Genomic DNA, 21609 nt, shown 5'->3' with positions numbered 1-21609 from the left:
CACTTCAGTTTCTATGCACAGTTTGATAAATGAGGGCCGTGGATTCTACAGTACAGTAATCTGCCAGGACCAGCCCTTCTAATAATAATAATAATAATGCCATAATTTATCAAGCACTTTTTCATAAATCAAAGTGCTTAACAGTACATTAATCAATAAAAAATAAAAACCACAACACAAACAATCATGCAGCATTGCTTGAAACAACAGGCAGAAAAATTACAACATTAAATAATTAACACCTTTTCCTGAACTTTCTGACTGGGGAACAACTCACACCCATGAAAAATATAAACATATATTATTTAAAAAATTACAGTGACTGGTAAAAATCACATGACTGCTGTCTGGTTACAAGAACTCATTTTCTCCTCTTTCTAATCAGAGTTACACACAGACTCTGTGACTTAAGTTCTGGATGGATGGAGGGAGCTCGATCTGGATTACACTAATTATGTAAAAGGGCAGAAACTGATGGTGATTCAACATGTACTTAATATGTCTATTTATATTCATGAATTTCTATTTTGAAATGTTTCACCAAGGTGTTTTCAAACAGGTGCTGTCACATGTATGACAGTTTAAAAAAACCTGCCTACACACACGCACACAAGTAATCCGAACTGACTGTGCACTGTAAACGTGTCACAGGAGATAGAGATTGTGGAAAAGGATTTGTTTTTAAAGGCCAAACAATGTGGACAGACTGAGCAGTGACGCACCACAAACACAGCTGAAACACTTTCTGGTTTACATGCACATACACGCAACTGTTGCATGTGACGTGCGTGTCCAAAGTGACATGACTGTGCCTTGTGCATGGTTCGTTCCAGGTGTAGAGTGCCAGCAAATCAGCGGTGCAACAATGTTTTGGTATTATAACAAGCCTGAAGGTGGTGTTCCCCCAGGGTGTCACACATGTTAGAAACACCTCTGCCAAGACTTTCTAAAAATGTTTCACAATCCAGGATGGAAAAGGATCAAGAGAACAAATTATGCTCTTAGCTTCCATAACAACATGACTTTTTTTTTTGTTTGTTTGTTTGTTTTAATGAAATACTGTCCAGTGAGATTCAAACAGCATCTGTCTGTAAGCAGACTGAGATTCATTAGATGACAGATGTGTCTCCTCTTTGCAGATTCCTCAAACAAATACCTCCTTGTCTACCCTGAGTGCCACCGCGGGCCGCTTTCTCAGCTTCTTACACAGGCCAGAATTTCAACTAAGCAATGCATGACTACTCCTCTGGATGATATTCTGAGTTCCGTCAGAAATGAAATATCTCTTTCTGTGAACACTGATGACTGCAATGTAATCCCTGTCAATTTTCATATTCTGGTTATGGAAGAGCTCCTACATTCCGTTCTCCACCAAAACTACATGCAAACACTTGCAAAACAGCCTGATCTTGAAATCTACTTGGCTTAAGTCTGGAACGCCAAGCAATTAGCAATCATTATGACTTCAACAGGATCATTCAGGAAAGTACAACAAGTCTGTGGACAGAGCTCAGAAACTGGGAACTTTTGTAGACCCTGCAGTTCTGTAGAACTGTCCAGCATTTTCCCTTGGGAACATGATCAATCTCCTTGGCAGCACTGCCGGTATTAGAATACCATGTCTAGCAGCACCACTCTGGATGCTGAAATTGGGACATTGTGTACTGTGGCCTCTATCCTTTTGAAAAGTCAAGCACCACTGAATCATTTTCATCATGGTTACCAGTTCCATGGGGACTGCTACAGTCCTCATAACTGGCGCTGTCAATGCCAGTGGCAACATTGAAATTATCCACCACAAGATATTACTTGTGGTGGATAATTTCCACATTAGGGATGTTACTAGGACTGCTTTTTTTTCCATCTGCGAATTATAGCGAAGATCCGCCCCATCCTGACTATGGCTGATGCTGAGACCCTGACTCATGCTTTTGTTTCTTCTAGATTAGATTATTGTAATGTCCTATTTTCAGGGTTAAAGCAGTACAGCATTTAGGGTCTTCAGATGATTCTGAACGCTGCTGCCAGACTTTTGACATGAAGGTTTGAACATATCACACCCATTTTGGCATCTTTACACTGGCTTCCTGTCTCTGTGAGAGCAGATTTTAAGGTTTTGTTATTGACTTATAAAGTTGTTCATGGAATGGCGCCGTCTTATCTGGCTGATCTGCTGAAACCCTATGTGCCGGCCAGGGCTCTGCGGTCGCAAGATGCAGGACTACTCTGTGTTCCCAGGGTGAAGAAGAAGTCAGCAGGTCAAAGAGCTTTTTCTTATCGTACACCCACCCTGTGAAACAGTCTTCCTGCGACCGTGAGGCAGTCAGAGTCCGTGGACATTTTTAAGTCGACTTAAAACCTATTTTTATTCTCTTTCTCATGAATATTTTTTTTATCTGTTTTATTCTTTTACTGCCGTTTTTAATTATATATTTGAATTTTTTAATTTTTATTATTTTAAATTTTATGTTGAACTGTTCTGTGTGAGGCACCTTGAGAAGGCTTTTGTTGTGATTTGGCGCTTTCTAAGTTGATTAAATTGAATTGAATTGAATTGAAATCACTCACTGCATTTAGAGCAAAGATAAAGACAACATACAGGACACCCAAAGAATGCCTAAACCTGAGCCTCATAATATTCCTGTTGACAGGGGTGATATCTGACACCACAGGATGAAAAGCTGCCATCTGCCAACTGCCACTCCGTTGCTACACTGACCACTGTTAGACCAGAACACAGACCAAAAGTAGATGTATCCATTCACAAAGATGTGGCCAGTTCCAGGTATGCAGAGCGAGCTTTCCAAGCTCCCTCAATAGCAGAGAAAAACATTACCCTAGCTATAAAGAAGGGTGTTCTCGGTGCCCACCACCACCACCATGATGCAACTCAGCTCTGGCTCCAGTTACTGCCAGGATGTGGAAAACTGCTCAGCATTGTACCAGTTGCTACCCTCCAGCAAGAGGACCCTCTGTGATGTTCAGCAGTTTCCAGAGATGAGGATTCGGATAGTTTACATCGGATGTAGTTGGAACATAATTTTCAGGATAAGTAAATACAACGGTAACATGAAAAACGTAAGACACTGTTGGTGTGATGAACTAAATGATCCAAGGTTCAACTCAGGAACTACCGAGGCTCAGGTCGGCCATGAACTGGAAACTGCTGGAACACCAGCGTCACTGTCCACAGTGAAGCAAGTTTTACATCGCCATGGACTGAGAGGGGGCTGACCAAGAAAGAAGCCCCTGTTACAAAATCAAACTAGACTGAAATCTGTAGCTGCTCACATGGACAAGTCAAACGCGTTGTGGAAAAATGTTTTGTGGTCACATGAGACAAAGACTGAGCTATTTGGCTTCAATGACTAGTTGTTTGAGGAGTAAAGGTGAGGCTTTCAAACCAAAGAACACTGTACTAACTGTCAAACATGGTGGTGGTAGCATCATGCCAGTAGTACTGGTGCAATGCACAAAGTGAATGGAAGAATGATGAAGGACTATCTTCAAATTCTTCGACGTCACCTCAAGTCAATAGCTAGACAACTGAAACTTGGCCACAATTGGACCCAAACACACATCACAAGTGGTTGTGAGTTGGGTAGAGCAGTCTAATATTAAGCTTCTGGAATGGCCTTCCCAAAGCCGTGACCTCAACTCTATTGAAAATTTTGGGCCACGATTCAAAGCCCAGTCAGCATCAGGAAACCAATTTAAATGAACTCTATCAATCCTGCCAAGAAGTCAGAATTATGCCAAAAGCTTGTTGAAGGGAACAAAAAGCATCTGGTCGAGGTGCAGCTTGCTAAGGGACATTTAACCAAATATTTGTGTGTGTGTGTGTGTGTGTGTGTGTGTGTGTGTGTGTGTGTGTGTGTGTGTGTGTGTGTGTGTGTGTGTGTGTGTGTGTGTGTGTGTGTGTGTGTGTGTGTGTGTGTGTGTGGTAACACAATGGTAACACAAAAACTTAAAACATTTTTTTTCACTGGTAGCAGTGGCTAAGCTTACATGCCATTAATATTCGGGATAAGAAACTTCACTTTATTCTGCTGTAGCCAATGACAGGTTGACTTGGCCTTGTGTTTTGGATTGTTGTCATGTTGGAATGCCCAAGTGCATTCCATGCACACCTTCTGGGGTGATAATTGCAAATATTCCTCCGGTATTTTCTGATAACATGCTGCATTCATCCTGCCATCAATTTTGACCAAGTTTCCTGTGCCTTTGTAGCTCACACATCCCCAAAACATCAGCGATCCACCTCTGTGCTTCACAGTAGGAATGGTATCTTTCATCATTGGCCTTGCTGACTCCTTTCTAAATGTAATGTTCATGGTTGTGGCCAAAACATTCAATTTTGGTCTCAACACTCCAAATTAATTTGTTCTCTGTGCTGTTTGGCATATTATAAGCAGGATACTTTGTGGCATTTGCATAGTAATGGCTTTTTTCTGGTGACTCTGTCAGGTCTTGCCCCTGATCGGTCCTCACCCATTATGTTTGTTGTCAGTCTCTTTATTGATTTTCTTTTGTCTGCTTTTTTGACAATCTGGTTATTTTGCTTTTGTCACAGCTGCTTGTTTTTTGTTCATCACACCATAGCCACATCTTGAGTTCCGTTCTGGTTTAGTTTAGTCTTTGAACCACCATCTTTGATTTTTGTTCATCACTGCTTTTGTCACAGCTTGTTTTCTGTTCACCACACTTCAGTCACATCTTGAGTTCTGTTCTGGTTTAGTTTAGTTTTGATCCACTGTTTTTGATTGCTTTTGATTACTTGTGTCACTAAGTTTATTTGTCAGGTTTACCACATTTGTCTTCAGTTATATTATTCATGTCAGTTCCGTTCCAGTTTTAGCTTTTAATTTTCTTGTTGTACAACCCGATTCTGTTCATGTTTAGTTTCTGTCTTGGATATTTTAGTATCATTTGTCATGTCCATCTTGTCACTGCACTCCTTTGTCTCAGTTCTCATATTTTCACATCCAATTTCTTTTGGATCACAGTCACGTCCTCAGATCACTCCACTCTCTTGTCCATCACCTTCTCAGCTGTTGGCCACGCCCTCCTCCTGCCTGCACATCACACCTGCTCCATATCACTTCTTAATTAACTCTGTCTATTTAAGCCCTGCATGTTTTCTTTTCCTTTGCTTGCTTGTTGATTTTGTTTTCTTCGTCCTGGCCCTCTCTTCACAGTTTTTTTGCTCTCACGATTTTCTCGACCTCACTTGTATTCTGGATCTGGATTTTGTCTTTGCCCTTGTTACATTGTACACTGTGGTATCGAACCTCGCCTGTTTTTGATGAAGCCTCTGCTTATCACCTGCCTATACCTCCGCAACGCTGACTGTCATTCTGTGTACCAGACCCTGCCTGAATTACCAATAAAGCCTTTTTCTTATTCCACCACCTGCCTTGTGTGTCTGCATTTTGCTCCCTACCACCTGCTGTGCCCTGACTACCTGTGAATCATGACAGACTCGACCAAACAGTGCATGTTTCTTCAAGTGCCTCCTTATTGTACATCTTAAAACAGCCACACCACTTTTTTTCAGAGAGTTAAATTTTCCTGGCAGTTGTTGCTTAAATGTTCAGTTACCTTTTCATTGACAATTCTTTTGCTTTCCCTATGACTCAGAAACCAGAAACTTCAGTGCTGCACTGGATGAAAGATGCAAGGGTCTGTCAGGAGCCCAGAAACTCACTGACCTTTTATACACCCATACTGATTACAAGCAAACTGATCACAAGTGAAGATGATTACCTTTTGTAGCCATTCAAACCCATTTGTGTCAACTTGTGCGCATGTTATCAGGCCAAAACCACCAGGGTATGTAAACTTTTGATCAGGGTCATTTGGTTAGTTTCTGTTGTCATTATGATTTAAAAGAGTAAACACAGTTGTTTTCTTTGTTTTCAACTACATTAACATACTCATTGGGTCCTATTGTTTGGTCATTCGCCTTATTGACGTTTCAAATCCCGCAAAACTTCGAAGAGGTCGCGGCTCTGCGAGATGTCGGTAACATTGAGAACTACACTGAGACGCTCTGATCGAGCTGCACTTTAACCGCTTTTTACATTGTGCCTAAAACTCTTATGAATATATTCTTTGGGTTCATAGACATTGTTATTGCGTTTGTTTTATGTAAACATGTGAGAATCACAGGCTGTCTCTCTGTTATTTTCAATGGGAGCTGCTGTGCGCTACGTTCGCTTCCTGATCATGTTGTTCTGGGGGAAAGTGAACTTTGCTCTTTAACGTCTTGATTATTGTTCTTTACAACACTGTTTGTCCTCTTTGTTCCAGACTAATATATATAATATGTGTGAAATTCGGTTTGAGTTTATTAAATTCCACGCAGATTAAACGTAGCAGACACATGGATTATTCATTATATTTGTTTTAGCAAATTTTCAGGGTATCATGCATGCAGTCTCTTATTAACATGACAAAAAGCATAAAAAAAAGTACATTTTTGTAGTATAATATTCATTTACAATTGTCATCATGTGGATTCTCTATGTTGTTTGCCTGCAGCGACTCTCTGGCACACAAGGGATTATGGGATACGTCAGTAGGGAGAATACGTTTGTATACAAGTCACACAACCTCCACATTTTTGATTGAGCATCATCCCTTCGATTTACTGGATTTACATGTCTTAATAAAGCATGGGATCAAACTGATTATACGAGGTCTATTAGATAATAAACCGACCCTTTTATTTTATTTTTTTAACTATATGGATTTGAATGACGTGCGATTACACCAATCATGCTTGAACCCTCGTGCGCATGCGTGAGTTTTTTCACGCATGTTGGTGACATCATTTCTCTATGGGCAGGCCTTGAGTGAGATGTGGTCCCGCCCTCTCGGCTGAATTCCTTTGTTTCACACGCTGCTCGAGACGGCGCGCGTTGCTTTATCAAATTTTTTTCTGGACCTGTGAGGAATATCCGAGTGGACACTATTCGAGGAATTAAGCTGGTTTTCGGTGAAAAGTTTAACGGCTGATGAGAGATTATGGGGTGTTTCTGTCGCTGTAAGGACTTCCCATGGAGCGGGACGTCATGCAGCGCTTCCAGGCGCCGTCGTCGGCCTGTTTCGACCTGAAAACATCCTAATTTAAGGCTTAATTCACCCAGGACGTCGTGAGAGAACAGAGAAGATTCAGAAGAGGCCAACATGAGGACTTTATGCGGACATTCCACTGTTTAAGGACATTTTTTAATGAAAGACGTGCGCGCAAATTCACCGAGTCGTTTCCGTGACGATTTTGTAAAATTCAGGCGGCTTTTGATGGCTTTCAACAAGTGAGTAACTGAGAAATTGTTTAACAGCTTGGGCATGTTCCAACTTGCCCATTAAGGTTTCCAACACTGAGGTGTCTTTCCTGTCGTGACCCCCCATGGTCGGGTCCGGCCCGACATGCGACTCTGCCCGCACGTTCTTTCATTACAAAATGTCCGTTAACAATGGAATGTCCGAATAAACTCCTCATGCTGACTTCTTCTGAAATTTCTCTGTTCTCTGACGACTTCCTGGGTCAACAGAGCCTGAAATGTGGAAGTTTTCAACTTGAAACGACGAGACGCTGCTGCCTCGAAGCGCAGATCGCCGTCAGGCGCCGTGGGCTGTCCTTACGGTGACACTACCAGACCAAAATCTCTCATCAGCCGTCAAAATTTTTACCGAAAACCAGCTGAATTTATCGAATGGTGTCCACTCAGTTGTGCCTTACAGTTTTGAAAAAATTTTAATCAAACAAAGCATCAGTCTCTGAGCCATTCCTAAACAATGAAAAAATTGACGAGAGGGTGGGCGACTCCTCACTCAAAGACTGCCCACAGGCGAATGACGTAACCGACAGGCGTGAAAAAACTCTCGCATGCCCACGAGGGTTCAAGCATGTCTGATGTAATCACACGTGATTCAAATCCATATGGTTTTTGAAAAAAATAATAAGGTCGGATACTTTTCTAATAGACCTCGTACATAGCAATGACATAGACTTTGTTTCTGATGAGTTTGGAATCAGCTGTTAGCTAAAACCATATACAATCCCTGGCAAAAATTATGGAATCACCGGCCTCAGAGGATGTTCATTCAGTTGTTTAATTTTGTAGAAAAAAAGCAGATCACAGACATGACACAAAACTAAAGTCATTTCAAATGGCAACTTTCTGGCTTTAAGAAACACTATAAGAAATCAAGAAAAAAAGATTGTGACAGTCAGTAACGGTTACTTTTTTAGACCAAGCAGAGGAAAAAAATATGGAATCACTCAATTCTGAGGAAAAAATTATGGAATCACCCTGTAAATTTTCATCCCCAAAACTAACACCTGCATCATATCAGATCTGCTCATTAGTCTGCATCTCTCCAAGGAGTGAACACACCTTGGAGAGCTGTTGCACCAAGTGGACTGACATGAATCATGGCTCCAACACGAGAGATGTCAATTGAAACAAAGGAGAGGATTATCAAACTCTTAAAAGAGAGTAAATCATCACGCAATGTTGCAAAAGATGTTGGTTGTTCACAGTCAGCTGTGTCTAAACTCTGGACCAAATACAAACAACATGGGAAGGTTGTTAAAGGCAAACATACTGGTAGACCAAGGAAGACATCAAAGCGTCAAGACAGAAAACTTAAAGCAATATGTCTCAAAAATCGAAAAATGTACAACAAAACAAATGAGGAACAAATGGGAGGAAACTGGAGTCAACGTCTGTGACCAAACTGTAAGAAACCGCCTAAAGGAAATGGGATTTACATACAGAAAAGCTAAACGAAAGGCATCATTAACACCTAAACAGAAAAAAACAAGGTTACAATGGGCTAAGCAATCGTGGACTGTGGATGACTGGATGAAAGTCATATTCAGTGATGAATCTCGAATCTGCATTGGGCAAGGTGATGATGCTGGAACTTTTGTTTGGTGCCTTTCCAATGAGATTTATAAAGATGACTGCCTGAAGAGAACATGTAAATTTCCACAGTCATTGATGATATGGGGCTGCATGTCAGGTAAAGGCACTGGGGAGATGGCTGTCATTACATCATCAATAAATGCACAAGTTTATGTTGATATTTTGGACAATTGAAAGGATGTTTGGGGATGATGAAATCATTCTTCAAGATGATAATGCATCTTGCCATAGAGCAAAAACTGCAAAAACATTCCTTGCAAAAAGACACATAGGGTCAATGTCATGGCATAGGGTCAATGTCAATGAGCAGATCTGATTTGATGCAGGTGTTAATTTGGGGGATGAAAATTTACAGGGTGATTCCATAATTCTTTCCTCAGAATTGAGTGATTCCATATTTTTTCCTCTGCTTGGTCTAAAAAAGTAACCATTACTGACTGCCACAATCTTTTTTCTTGATTTCTTATAGTGTTTCTTAAAGCCAGAAAGTTGCCATTTGAAATGACTAGTTTTGTGTCATGTCTGTGATCTGCTTTTTTTCTACAAAATTAAACAACTGAATGAACATCCTCTGAGGCCGGTGATTCCATAATTTTTGCCAGGGGTTGTACTTTGTCTTGACACAATTGTTGTCTCCGGCTAGCAGTCATGCTAGCTAGCTGTTTACTGTGGCTCAGTCACTACAGTGAGTGTTTATGCTAACTTGTGCTGGTGACTGTCATATTAGTTGTATATCATTTAAGTTACTTTCATTTAAATATATTCTTTCTCTTCTACTAGGGCAGGTTTTGCTGACGTCTGCAGACAGCTGTAAAGCAATACTGAGTAGTACAAATACACTTTGATACGACTGAGTAATGGTCATTCTAAAAATGAATGATCAGGGTCACAGCATGAGGATTTCTCTCAAATTATATTTATTTTTAAGTTAAATAAAGATTTGTTGACAAAACTAAGTTCTTATCAGAAGTTTTACAGTGTGCAAACCTAAAACACATGTAGTTCTTACACCCCCGCTGACCAGAGCCAGCAGAAGTTCAGATGTAAAACTCACATTCTCACATGCACATGGGCAAAGACATCAACAAAAAAAATTGCTGTTACAAAAGCATGCTTTTAAACTTTTCTGTGAATTTCGTTCTCAGGAATCTGCATCAACTTTTTTCTTTCTAGAATTTTGTTATGTGATGTGGTAAATTGTGACTGACAACTACTTGATGGATCCTTTCATCCGGAACACCACATTCCTTGTGATCATATTTGTATTATCATCCATGTTATTACTTTTGAACTCATGAATAATTTCTGTTGGTGAGTCTGAATAAATCCATAAGATTACATCTGAATTCTTCTCCTTCTAGATCATCTCTCTCCATCTCAAACTGTGCACCCCTCATCCTTGGGACCGGCACTATGCACTCTACACCCCATGTGGCTGAGTTACATTATGTCTGAATCGCTGAGTTCATTCAAGATTCAAGATAGTTGGGGAGTGAAATATTTGTTACTGCGGAAACCGAGGTGCAAACTGAGATACAAACAATGACAATGATAATGATGCTGCTGCAGTCATGTACATATCACTAAAGAACATGGTGTTCAGTGAAAACTACATTTAATCCACTCTGAGTGCCATTTGGTGCCACAATTTCTGTGTATTCATAATTGACAAGTACAAGTATTTATTTATTTATTTTCTTTCAAACAGGTACATACTATACAATTATAGACTTTTGATTTCGGTGTACCCGGGATTATGCGGACCTGGTCAGGGTGAACCCCATCCTGACCATCCAACCCCATCCTGACCAGGTCCGCATAATCCCGGGTACACCGAAATCAAAAGTCTATAACTGCTTTATTATATGGTAAACAAGAAAACTGGGAGTTTGTCAAACATACTAAAACTGAAAAATCAATCTCAAGTTTCAACTCTTTATTATTACTGTCATACTGCACCAACTGACATCCCATCGATCGACTGGAGATGCCTGTTAAGTCCGTGACAAAGCGTCATCAGGCTTGTTTTCTTATAAAGGTTGCCATTTGCCTGTCTAGCTTCTGCGTAAAATCGACACTCCGTCAAGCATCTGTCTGTCATAAGTTTCAAAGTTGGGCACATGTCCCTTTTCAGTGACGTACTTGCAAAACAGGTTGGCTGCAGACTGTGTATTTCTGTGGGTATTCTTCACATCTTTTTCGTGTAAAATTAGTTTTAAGTCAGTGTCGCTAACAGACGCAAACCTGTCTTCTGCCATCTTGTCAACAAACTGACAGCCAAAGTAGGCGTTGTATCGCGTTATCTGATTTGTCGTTATCGATAGAAGGTGTCGCTCGATTAGCTAGCGCTACGCTGCATGCGAGGTGTACTCATTTTGCACGCGCGGTCAACTCGGCATGTGGTACAGCTCAGAAAGTGGCAAATGGGCCAATCAGAAGTTGGCAAAATCCCATACCATATAATAATTCTCATTTCAAAACTGAAAAATGACACATACAGCACCTGCATACCAAGTGAGGAACTGAAAATATCATGTTGAGTACAGTCAGTGTGCTGCACACTAGTAGCGTGATAAACATGCATAGTGTGTGAGTGACACGGAGCAACTACCTGTGGTTGTCAATGACCGTCTTTGGCCAAAACATACTCGCCAGTGGGTGGATGCTCTTGTTCTTGCACCAGCTGTACTGCCATCTATGAAATTCACCAAAATCAAAAATTGATGCGAGCCGATTTTGGCATGCGGGCAGGGATGATAAACTAATGTTTTTTGTTTGTTTGTTTGTTTGTTTTTATGGGGCCTAATTATGTAAATCAAAAACCAGTGGGAGGTGGCGTAATTGTCATAACAGTCAATGTTCTTCAGTCTCACAACATGGGGTAGAAATTGTTACTGAGCATTGCTTTTCTGGCCCAGATGCTGTACAACAGTTTTCCCAAAGGGAGGGAGGGACATAGTCCTTGAGCAGAATGGGTAGGGTCCTTAATTTCCTGTGTGCAATGGTGTAGGTATCACCAACAGCGGATAGACTGGCAATGATAGACATTTAGGCACTTTAACTACCCCAAAGTGATATAGTGATGTTTTGCCTTGGAGCAGCTCTCGTATCATAGAGTGACCTAGGGTGTCATGATGCTGAGGTGTTATGGATTGACAATCCCAATCAAGCCCTCTAAAGTCTAGACAAAAAAATGACCTTTTTATGGTGTACAAGGCATTTACTTACCACTTTCAGGAGTTCTTGATGTGCACCTACAGACATTTCAAACCAGTTATGATCTCCACAGTTTTTCCATCCAGTGTTTAGAACCACATGAGTGGTCGAGATTTCCCTGAGATCAAACACCACCTCCTCTGCGTTGACGGACAGGTTGTTTTCTTTACAACACAACTAAGACCTTCTACTTCAATTGTAAATGACTGTTGCAGTCTGTCCCAGTGCCATTGCTTCATGATTAGGTTCCCCTGACAACACTCTGCTGTGTGTTATGTCATAACTTAGGAATGTTCTGTCAAAAAAAAAAAATGGAATAGAGACAACTGTTTTGTTTGATGTTTCTCATATGGAACTGTGCGTTGGATAAGATCATGAGTGTGTGAAACACACTCAAAATGTGATCACATCTGGCCTCATGCTGTATTTCATCACAAATCAGAGTCACTGACATTCTTTTGTTCCGTCTGCAGCCCGACAGCACAGTTCTAAGGGTTCATGTTCGTGTTCACACTTAAGCCCGTCATTACAATCAGCTTTCTGTATCACTGTGTCTGAAAGTAAAAGTGTAAACTGTGTCAGTGTTAATTCATCTCTCTTAAAATGTTTTTGTGTGTTTTCAGATGTGAAGATGTGGGCCTTGATGGGAGCAGTCTGTCTATGCCACTGTGTCTTTGGACAGCTGTTGGAGGCCAAACTGAAAGGAGCAACGCGCTTGATCTGCAGTGTGCCCGGATCGCCCGGACTGCCTGGCAAACCCGGTCCCAGTGGGCCTCCTGGAACTGATGGGAATGTGGGTATTCCAGGACGAGATGGCAGAGATGGTAGGAAGGGTGAAAAGGGAGAAAAGGGAGACACAGGTATGACACAGACAGATTTGGCATCAGCATATGCATGCTAAAAAGAAAATAAATAAATCACCAGATATTTTGCACAGACTGTTTCCTTGTCTGACAGCTGGAGCGTAAATGGTAAACTGACAAACTGCAAAGAAAAACAGGAAGAATGTTGCCTAAACTGAGTGTCAGACTGTCTGTGTAGGAGTCATATTGATGAGCACCCACTGCAGGCACAAAGATGACACACCTCAATAAAAATGCAGGCCTCTAAATCCCTCCAGATACATTGATAGGGGCTGTGCTTACAAATTCTGCTTCATATTTTATTTGCAAGTACACAATGAGGAGCACAATTGCTGAGATTTCTATATATGATAGGGGGAACTCCAATCTAAGGGAATCTACCAATAAGACACAGGAGGCAGGGAGTTAAAGATTTTAATCCATAAGATAAAGTACAAATTAGTAGAGAGTCATTGGTGTAGGTCCCTGGTAGAGGGCAGGGGAGGGGCCTACCCCCCAAAAATTGAATAGGATATTTTACCCATCATGGTAGTGCGATGGGAACTTGGGAACTTCATACCTAAGAAAGAAACAATAGTTAGTATCGCACAGACGATGAGTTATCTTTCAAATGGGACACTGGGCACTCACACTAACGCCCCCGTCACACCTTGAGAATTTAGCCAGCGTATGCCGGCCGTATTAAAAGATGCTGGCATATTTCTAATATGTTATGGGTGTGTTTTGTGTAAGTTAAGAGCATGTTGAAACACGTTGAAGCACGCTAATATATGTCATAATACACAGAGCACCTTGAAAAATTCTGGGCATGCTTAAAATTTTCAACATATGCCAGTGTATGACTCATACGTCCCACACATGCGGGACATAAGTTGTAGGTAAGTTATGCGATTGTTGACACACGCTTCTTGTTATTTACTTATGAGGCGAAATACGTCCATTAATGCTGCCCATTGATTGGCTGAAAGCTGCAGTCCTCATGCGAACAGACTGCTTCAAATATTAAAACCGTTCACACACGGAGTAAATATAAAGTCTTACCTGTTCCTTTCAGTTGGATTCATCATCACAGTCTGACGACAACACATAAAGCCTCACGATTTTTGAAAACATCTGAAAATACTTTAATTCCTTGTCGTGGCTGAAGAAACCAGTCCCTCTGTGACACCAGTGTCATTGACTGAACGGTCCCCCCTAAAAATCAGTCCCCCTTGCCTTCAATGCACATGCAATAATCATTGAATTGCTATTGATGCTGCAAAATGATGCATGCGCAGTGAAGGCAGGGGAGACCCATTTTTAGGGGGGACCGTTCGGTCAGCAACACTGGCACTTTGCGCCACAGTTGGCTCCTTCGGCTCATGGTTTCTGTACCGGAGGTCGTCCATCAGGTTGAGTTGCAGTGCCTGGTGTGGCTGTATAGGATGATGTGGGTCTGCTACAGTTGCTGCAGGTGTAATCCATTGGTTGGGTGTCTGTGGTAGTGGATGCTGGCTGGAGTCTGCTGCCAGCAGAGCCGCCTCTCACCCACCGGGCTTCTCTTTGCGCCACAACAAGAAGTTGAAAGAGTCACAGCACTTCATTCATTAACGTCTCAGTGTTTACCACAGGGAGCATTCAGCTCTGCACATGATGAAATAAAACTTATGACCCACAAGACAAAAATAAAATAAAGTTAAGTCTGTTTTGCCTCTGTGTGGAGTGGCAATGCTCGTCAATATTTAAGTGTTCCACCTGCCAAACAAAGGGTTCTGCCTACGGTGGAAACACAAACCAAGCCAGACTTAACCGTTCTGACGCGTATCAAACTGTGCAGTACCAACCCGAACCACTCGGTGGAAACACGGCTGTCAGCATACACTGTTTAAGTTGTCAAGCTGCATTAATTTATTAGACGCCCGCGTGGCGTATGCCAGCATTTTTAAAAGGGTTGGCATACGCAGGCTAAATCATCAAGGTGTGACAGGGCCTTAAGACAGAAAGAGAGATTAATAGCACTGAGGTCGCTGTGCTGAGCACAGGGGCACATGTGCGGGTTCCTGAAGCCCTGGCACAGGATGAGAGGAGAGAGAGAGAGAGAGAGAGAGAGAGAGAGAGAGAGAGAGAGAGAGACCACCTGTACAATCTATGGCAAGCCACGACCCTGGCTGAGCACTCACACGGGGACAGAGGTAGAGACTGATAGTGGTGCGACAGTGCACGAGGCATAGGGCCTTCTGTAAGGAATAAGGAGAGGAGAGAGGGAGAAAGGATAGAGTCTTTTTTTCGTGCACCCATCACATTTTTGCAACTTTTTTTTTTTATTTTACCATTTCTTGGGTAGGCTATTTTCTTAGCCGGGAAGCTGGCATCCGGATTCACCAGAAGTCGAGCTGTGGAGGAAAGACAGCGTATAGGTGCACCTGTACTGTCCTTTGAAAGCTGGCAGACCAGCTGAGGACTTCAGAGACAGACGACAGTCTGATGGAGACTGAGGCTTAACAAAAACAGTGCTGGTCCTGTAGCCAGGTCTTGTATAGGAAATTGTAGCCAGAAAATCGACAGCCTGGGTCACCATGAGTTAAGCTGTGCTGGCAAATCAGCATGCACGTGCACCTGGTTCTTTGAGAGCAATAGTACCAGGTGCACCTGGTACTTTGTGAGCAATGGTACGCAATGGTACCAGCTGACGCAAACGCAATGATGGAAGGAGAGTGATAGACAAGAGGGTCATGGAGTCACCGAAAAGGATTCCTGAACTCAAGCATAAGAGAGATAGAATGAGAAAAGAGAGAGAGAGAGAGGGAGAGAGAGAGAGAGAGAGAGAGAGAGAGAGAGAGAGAGAGAGAGAGAGAGAGAGAGAGAGAGAACCTAATAAACCATTGTGTAGCTCATCACTGGGAGATTGGAGACTAGGTGAAATCTTGAAACCCTTGATATCTCTATTTGTGCATCTGAACATGCAACAGCCCGACATTTTCAATGAATAAATAAACTCGATATACATGCAGATTGCTAACAAAGCAAATGCGATTTTGGCCCCAAGATGGCTCCATAAGTCACGTGACCATAGTTTTTTCAGCTTGTCATGTCATAACTCTCTGTATATGGGGACTCTAGGTGGGACACATGCAGCCCAAACCCCATCTCAGAGTTAGGACACAAGCTAAAGCAAACGGGCCATGGTTCAGGTTTTTTTTATTATTATTATTAAAGCTTATTTTTTGAACAATCAACAGCATAATAAGCCACGTTATTACAGGTATTTGTAATAAAATGCTCAGAAAGAACAGGCGCAGATGTCCACAGCAACTACACACATGGACATAATTGTTGGCACCCCTATATTTTATGTACACATTTTAATATATGGTCCTAAATGAATGCGAACAAAGTAATTTTGTTTAATCAAAATATTGTTAAAAAATGTCCAAAGTTATTTAGCAACAAAAACAAAAAGTACTGTACTAGACACAATAACTGGCACCCTTTGATGAATTTACAGTAAATCGTCACTGTTACATTCACTTTTCTTTACACAACTCAGGGGATGGATACATGAACATTTCCAATTCACTGATTATGTGTTGTGAAAGTGTCGTGACACGGACCCACAACAGGGGGCGTTAATGAACGGACAATGGATAAGCCAAAAAGTAACAATTTAATGTTGTGAATCGCACAACAACGTACAGACAATAACAATATGGTGGACTGTCAATCATACACCAGGTGACGTGTGGGCAGGCTCGACGATAGAAGACGCCTGGAGAGAGAAGAGCCGGATCCCCACACAGCTTCCAACACCAACGGAGCTGAAGAACACCGGAGCCGCCAAGCCCTGCGCCCCAGGTGGCCGCTGTCTTCAGCAGTCAGACCCGGTACTGCTGGCAGAGAACAGAGACAGTCCAGATGAGTGTGAGTTCGCACACTCAGTAATCCCACAGTCTGTATTAAGTAAAGGAGGGAAAACCTCCACCTCCAATCACACACACTCGTGCAGCTCCTGGTCCACCACTTATCTGGGTTGGGGTGTGAGGCGAAGCCGTCGCTGTCACACCAAACGCCAATCCCTCAGATAAGGACACACTCCAGGAAAACGGCTGCAACAGAAGTTCAGGTTATTACACACAAAGTGTCAGTCAGCAGAGAAATTACCTGAATGGTAGTTGATTTCTCGGCGAGGAGGTGGAGTTGCAGTCCGGTCTTTGTAGTGGTGGTGATGGGTGACAGCTTGTGTTGATTAATGACAGCTGTCACCTCCAGCAAAGCCGACGCCCTCTCGTGCTTGAAGCCCGCACTTCAAGCAGGGCGCCATCTTGTGGTGGTGGGCCAGCAGTACCTCCTCTTCAGCGGCCCACACAACATTATGTCTTGAACTTCATTTCTATTAATGTTTAAAGGGGAACATTACACAGTGAGAAATGCAATACTTTCCTATAAGAAACATACCAAAGAGCTGATATTCCACAGTTTTTACACTAGTCCCGCAAGTACATACCTTTATCGGACATTTGAATTTTGCGCCCCCCGGTCGCCTTCTCTGTAGAATATCTGGGTATTTCTCGCTGTGCGCTGACATCATTGACAAAAGACTTTACATATGCGCCAATGTCCACTGTTGGAATTACAATTTTGTACATGGCCCATGTCAAACAAGTGTTACTTCTGTACATTAATTGAAGTCTCCGTTGCTGTGCTGCAAAACACAGGGCATGACGAGGGGTGTTTGTGGCCAATTAACGATTGAAGGTTGAATTCAAGGTCCGTTTTTGTGCCTTACACACAGTCAGCATCAGCCTGCAGTTTCCACATCTGCACCAAAGAATGTTCTTCAGGCGCCAAGTTTCTGTCTCAACATCTTTGCCATCCCAGACTTGAATCCAATCGTCCATGCTCCTGGCTGGAATAGATTCCGGATCTACCAGAGGAGACTCATTTATAGCGGCTGCAAGTGGCGCCCCCCTCACCACTTTCGTCAATCTGCTCATTCCTGCTTCTCGCGGCTGATGCGGCACCCGCTGCCTACTGCCTGGTTATTTTTCCTCTTCTTCTTTTTGTCTTCAGAACACCTTGGCTGGTGGCTATATGCTACGATTTCCTGAGGATTGGGACGATCCTCTGTCTCAAACTTGGCTTCCATGGATTCCAGTGGTTTCCACACAATCACAGACCGGACCAGTTTGATTTGTAACCACACAGGCCTACGCGCCACAAGAAGACTACAAAAAGATCAACCTCGCAGCTCAATGGTGTCGAAGAAAGACATACTGAAATGGTGCCTCAAACAAGAGAGACGACCCTCTGCCCCGTGACCTTTCCCACTTCCTTATTTGGTCACGCCAGTTCATGCACAGTCTTTCATCAATGATGTCAGTGCAGAATGGGAAATACCCGGATATTCTACAAAGATTGCAGCCCGGGGACGCTCGGGAGAGCGCGAAGTTCAAATGTTCGATAAAGGTATGTACTTGCGGGACTAGTCTAAAAAGTGTGGAATATCAGCTCTTTGGTATGTTTCTTATAGGAAAGTACTGCATTTCTCACTGTGTAAATACGAACAGTATGGCACTGTACGGTAAATCTGTCTGGAGGAGGTAGTTCTCAAAAACTGAGTGACCGTGCAAGAACACGAGAGAGGAAAGCCACCAAGACACCCAGACAACTCTGAAGAAGAGATAGGCTTCTGTAGCTGTGATTAGAGAAGTTGTGCATCGTGCACCTTTTATCTATTGCACCACCACTCAGCCTGTTAGTGAAGTGGAGCAGAGAAGGAGTTTCATACAACAAAACAGATCAAATCTAGGCTGCATCACTCATGTACCTTCTGGCAAACTGTAGGTAAAATTTGACATTTTCTTTTTGATAAAATTTACCGTACCGCACCGTGTATTTCTTAAAGATTGATGTAAATGATATCCGAGATACACTCAACAAAAATATAAACGCAACACTTTTGGTTTTGCTCCCATTTTGTATGAGATGAACTCAAAGATCTAAAACTTTTTCCACATACACAATATCACCATTTCCCTCAAATATTGTTCACAAACCAGTCTAAATCTGTGATAGTGAGCACTTCTCCTTTGCTGAGATAATCCATCCCACCTCACAGGTGTGCCATATCAAGATGCTGATTAGCCACCATGATTAGTGCACAGGTGTGCCTTAGACTGCCCACAATAAAAGGCCACTCTGAAAGGTGCAGTTTTATCACACAGCACAATGCCACAGATGTTGCAAGATTTGAGGGAGCGTGCAATTGGCATGCTGACAGCAGGAATGTCAACCAGAGCTGTTGCTCGTGTATTGAATGTTCATTTCTCTACCATAAGCCGTCTCCAAAGGCGTTTCAGAGAATTTGGCAGTACATCCAACCAGCCTCACAACCGCAGACCACGTGTAACCACACCAGCCCAGGACCTCCACATCCAGCATGTTCACCTCCAAGATCATCTGAGACCAGCCACTCGGACAGCTGCTGAAACAATCGGTTTGCATAACCAAAGAATTTCTGCACAAACTGTCAGACACCGTCTCAGGGAAGCTCATCTGCATGCTCATCGTCCTCATCGGGGTCTCAACCTGACTCCAGTTCGTCGTCGTAACCGACTTGAGTGGGCAAATGCTCACATTTGCTGGCGTTTGACACGTTGGAGAGGTGTTCTCTTCACGGATGAATCCTGGTTCACACTGTCCAGGGCAGATGGCAGACAGCGTGTGTGGCGTCGTGTGGGTGAGCGGTTTTCTGATGTCAATGTTGTGGATCGAGTGGCCCATGGTGGCGGTGGGGTTATGGTATGGGCAGGCGTCTGTTATGGACGAAGAACACAGGTGCATTTTATTGATGGCATTTTGAATGCACAGAGATACCGTGACGACATCCTGAGGCCCATTGTTGTGCCATACATCCAAGAACATCACCTCATGTTGCAGCAGGATAATGCACGGCCCCATGTTGCAAGGATCTGTACACAATTCTTTGAAGCTGAAAATGTCCCAGTTCTTGCATGGCCGGCATACTCACCGGACATGTGTCATTGAGCATGTTTGGGATGCTCTGGACCGGCGTATACGACAGCGTGTACCAGTTCCTGCCAATATCCAGCAACTTCGCACAGCCATTGAAGAGGAGTGGACCAACATTCCACAGGCCACAATTGACAACCTGATCAACTCTATGCGAAGGAGATGTGTTGCACTGCATGAGGCAAATGGTGGTCACACCAGATACTGACTGGTATCCCCCCCCCCCCCCCCCCCCCCCCCCAATAAAACAAAACTGCACTTTTCAGAGTGGCCTTTTATTGTGGACAGTCTAAAGCACACCTGTGCACTAATCATGGTGTCTAATCAGCATCTTGGTATGGCACACCTGTGAGGTGGGATGGATTATCTCAGCAAAGGAGAAGTGCTCACTATCACAGATTTAGACTGGTTTGTGAACAATATTTGAGGGAAATGGTGATATTGTGTATGTGGAAAAAGTTTTAGATCTTTGAGTTCATCTCATACAAAATGGGAGCAAAACCAAAAGTGTTGCGTTTATGTTTTTGTTGAGTGTATATTCAGTGAATTGGAAATGTTCATGTATCCACCCCCAGACTTGTCTAAAGAAAACTGGCTGTAAACATCCTTGATTTCTCCCCTAATGTTGGACAATTTTAACATGAGCCTTTATGGGATTCTGCTCTCTTTTGGAGCCAGCCTCAAGTGGTGAGGAACTGTAGCTTTTTCCATTTTGCATTTTTGATGGCTGGAGGTTGGGGCTTGAATTTCTTCTGTATGTCTCTATAGCAACCAGCAACAATCAAGGGGCTTATGAAGGCAGACTCTCAGGCCACATCTCTCTCTCATGAAAGTCCCTGTTGTGCCACTTTTAAAAAGAGAAAGACTGTCACAAAATCGGTAACCCTGTGTTCCGGCACTGCTGACCCCGTTTGAGAACTGCTTTGAGCAGACCAACTAGGAGATGTTTGAGGAAACCACAACTACTGGGAGTGTTTTGGATTTGGAAGCATATGCTCCATCTGGTACCAGCTCCTGTACATCAGCAAGTGTTTAGAGGACGTTACTACTTCCAGAAACGTCACCATACACTCCAAATGCAAGTTCTAGTTCAATGTGGAGGTCCACTGCCTTTTGCAAACTAGGGACTGTGCTTTCAGGTCACGGATTGAGACACAGATTGTCTCCAGGACCTATTACTCTCTGATGCTCTTGACCACCTTTTATGGTGAGTTTGATGCCGGAAAAACCACAGCAGCCACCTCAGCTTCACCTCATCCAAATGAACAGTCCCTCAACGAAGCTGCAGCTGTTGTGTGTCAACCCCCTGGAGGGCCTGACACCAGCCCCGGCCGGGTCCAGAGAATGCTGCCACCAGCTCACAGATGTGCTGACAAACATTTTCAACACATCATACTTACAGGCCATTGTTCTAACATGCTTTAAAAAGAACCGTCATTCCTATGTAGAAACACTCCAACATTACAACACTGAATGAATCTCATTTGCTGGCACTCGCTCCCATAGGCACGGAGTGTTCCAAACAGCTGGTCACGGCTCATGTTGAAGACTCCATTCCTATAACAGGGGAGAGATGTTTCCCT

General features: G+C 42.9%; 1 protein-coding gene and 2 long non-coding RNA genes across 3 annotated transcripts in view; 2 read left to right on the top strand and 1 right to left on the bottom strand.

The window, feature by feature from the left end:
- The window catches only part of LOC117519225 (complement C1q tumor necrosis factor-related protein 7), a 70947-nt gene that overhangs the window by 21546 nt on the left and 27792 nt on the right, over window positions 1-21609 (top strand). Inside the window, exon 2 of the mRNA XM_034180550.1 lies at window positions 12779-13015. Coding sequence (XP_034036441.1) covers window positions 12779-13015 — 237 coding nt within the window. The remainder of the gene's footprint in view (window positions 1-12778; window positions 13016-21609) is intronic.
- Window positions 3166-7306, top strand: LOC117519227. Its single transcript, XR_004563214.1, has 3 exons — window positions 3166-3251; window positions 3606-3609; window positions 7296-7306. It is a non-coding gene; the product is annotated as an uncharacterized LOC117519227 (long non-coding RNA).
- Window positions 3181-14802, bottom strand: LOC117519228. Its single transcript, XR_004563215.1, has 3 exons — window positions 14793-14802; window positions 4129-4133; window positions 3181-3265 (listed from the first exon to the last, which is right to left on the bottom strand). It is a non-coding gene; the product is annotated as an uncharacterized LOC117519228 (long non-coding RNA).

Source organism: Thalassophryne amazonica, chromosome 10 (assembly GCF_902500255.1).
Source record: "Thalassophryne amazonica chromosome 10, fThaAma1.1, whole genome shotgun sequence".
NCBI classification, from domain to species: domain Eukaryota; kingdom Metazoa; phylum Chordata; class Actinopteri; order Batrachoidiformes; family Batrachoididae; genus Thalassophryne; species Thalassophryne amazonica.
Note: the sequence above shows the minus strand (reverse complement) of the source record. Positions and strands in the feature narration are given on the sequence as shown.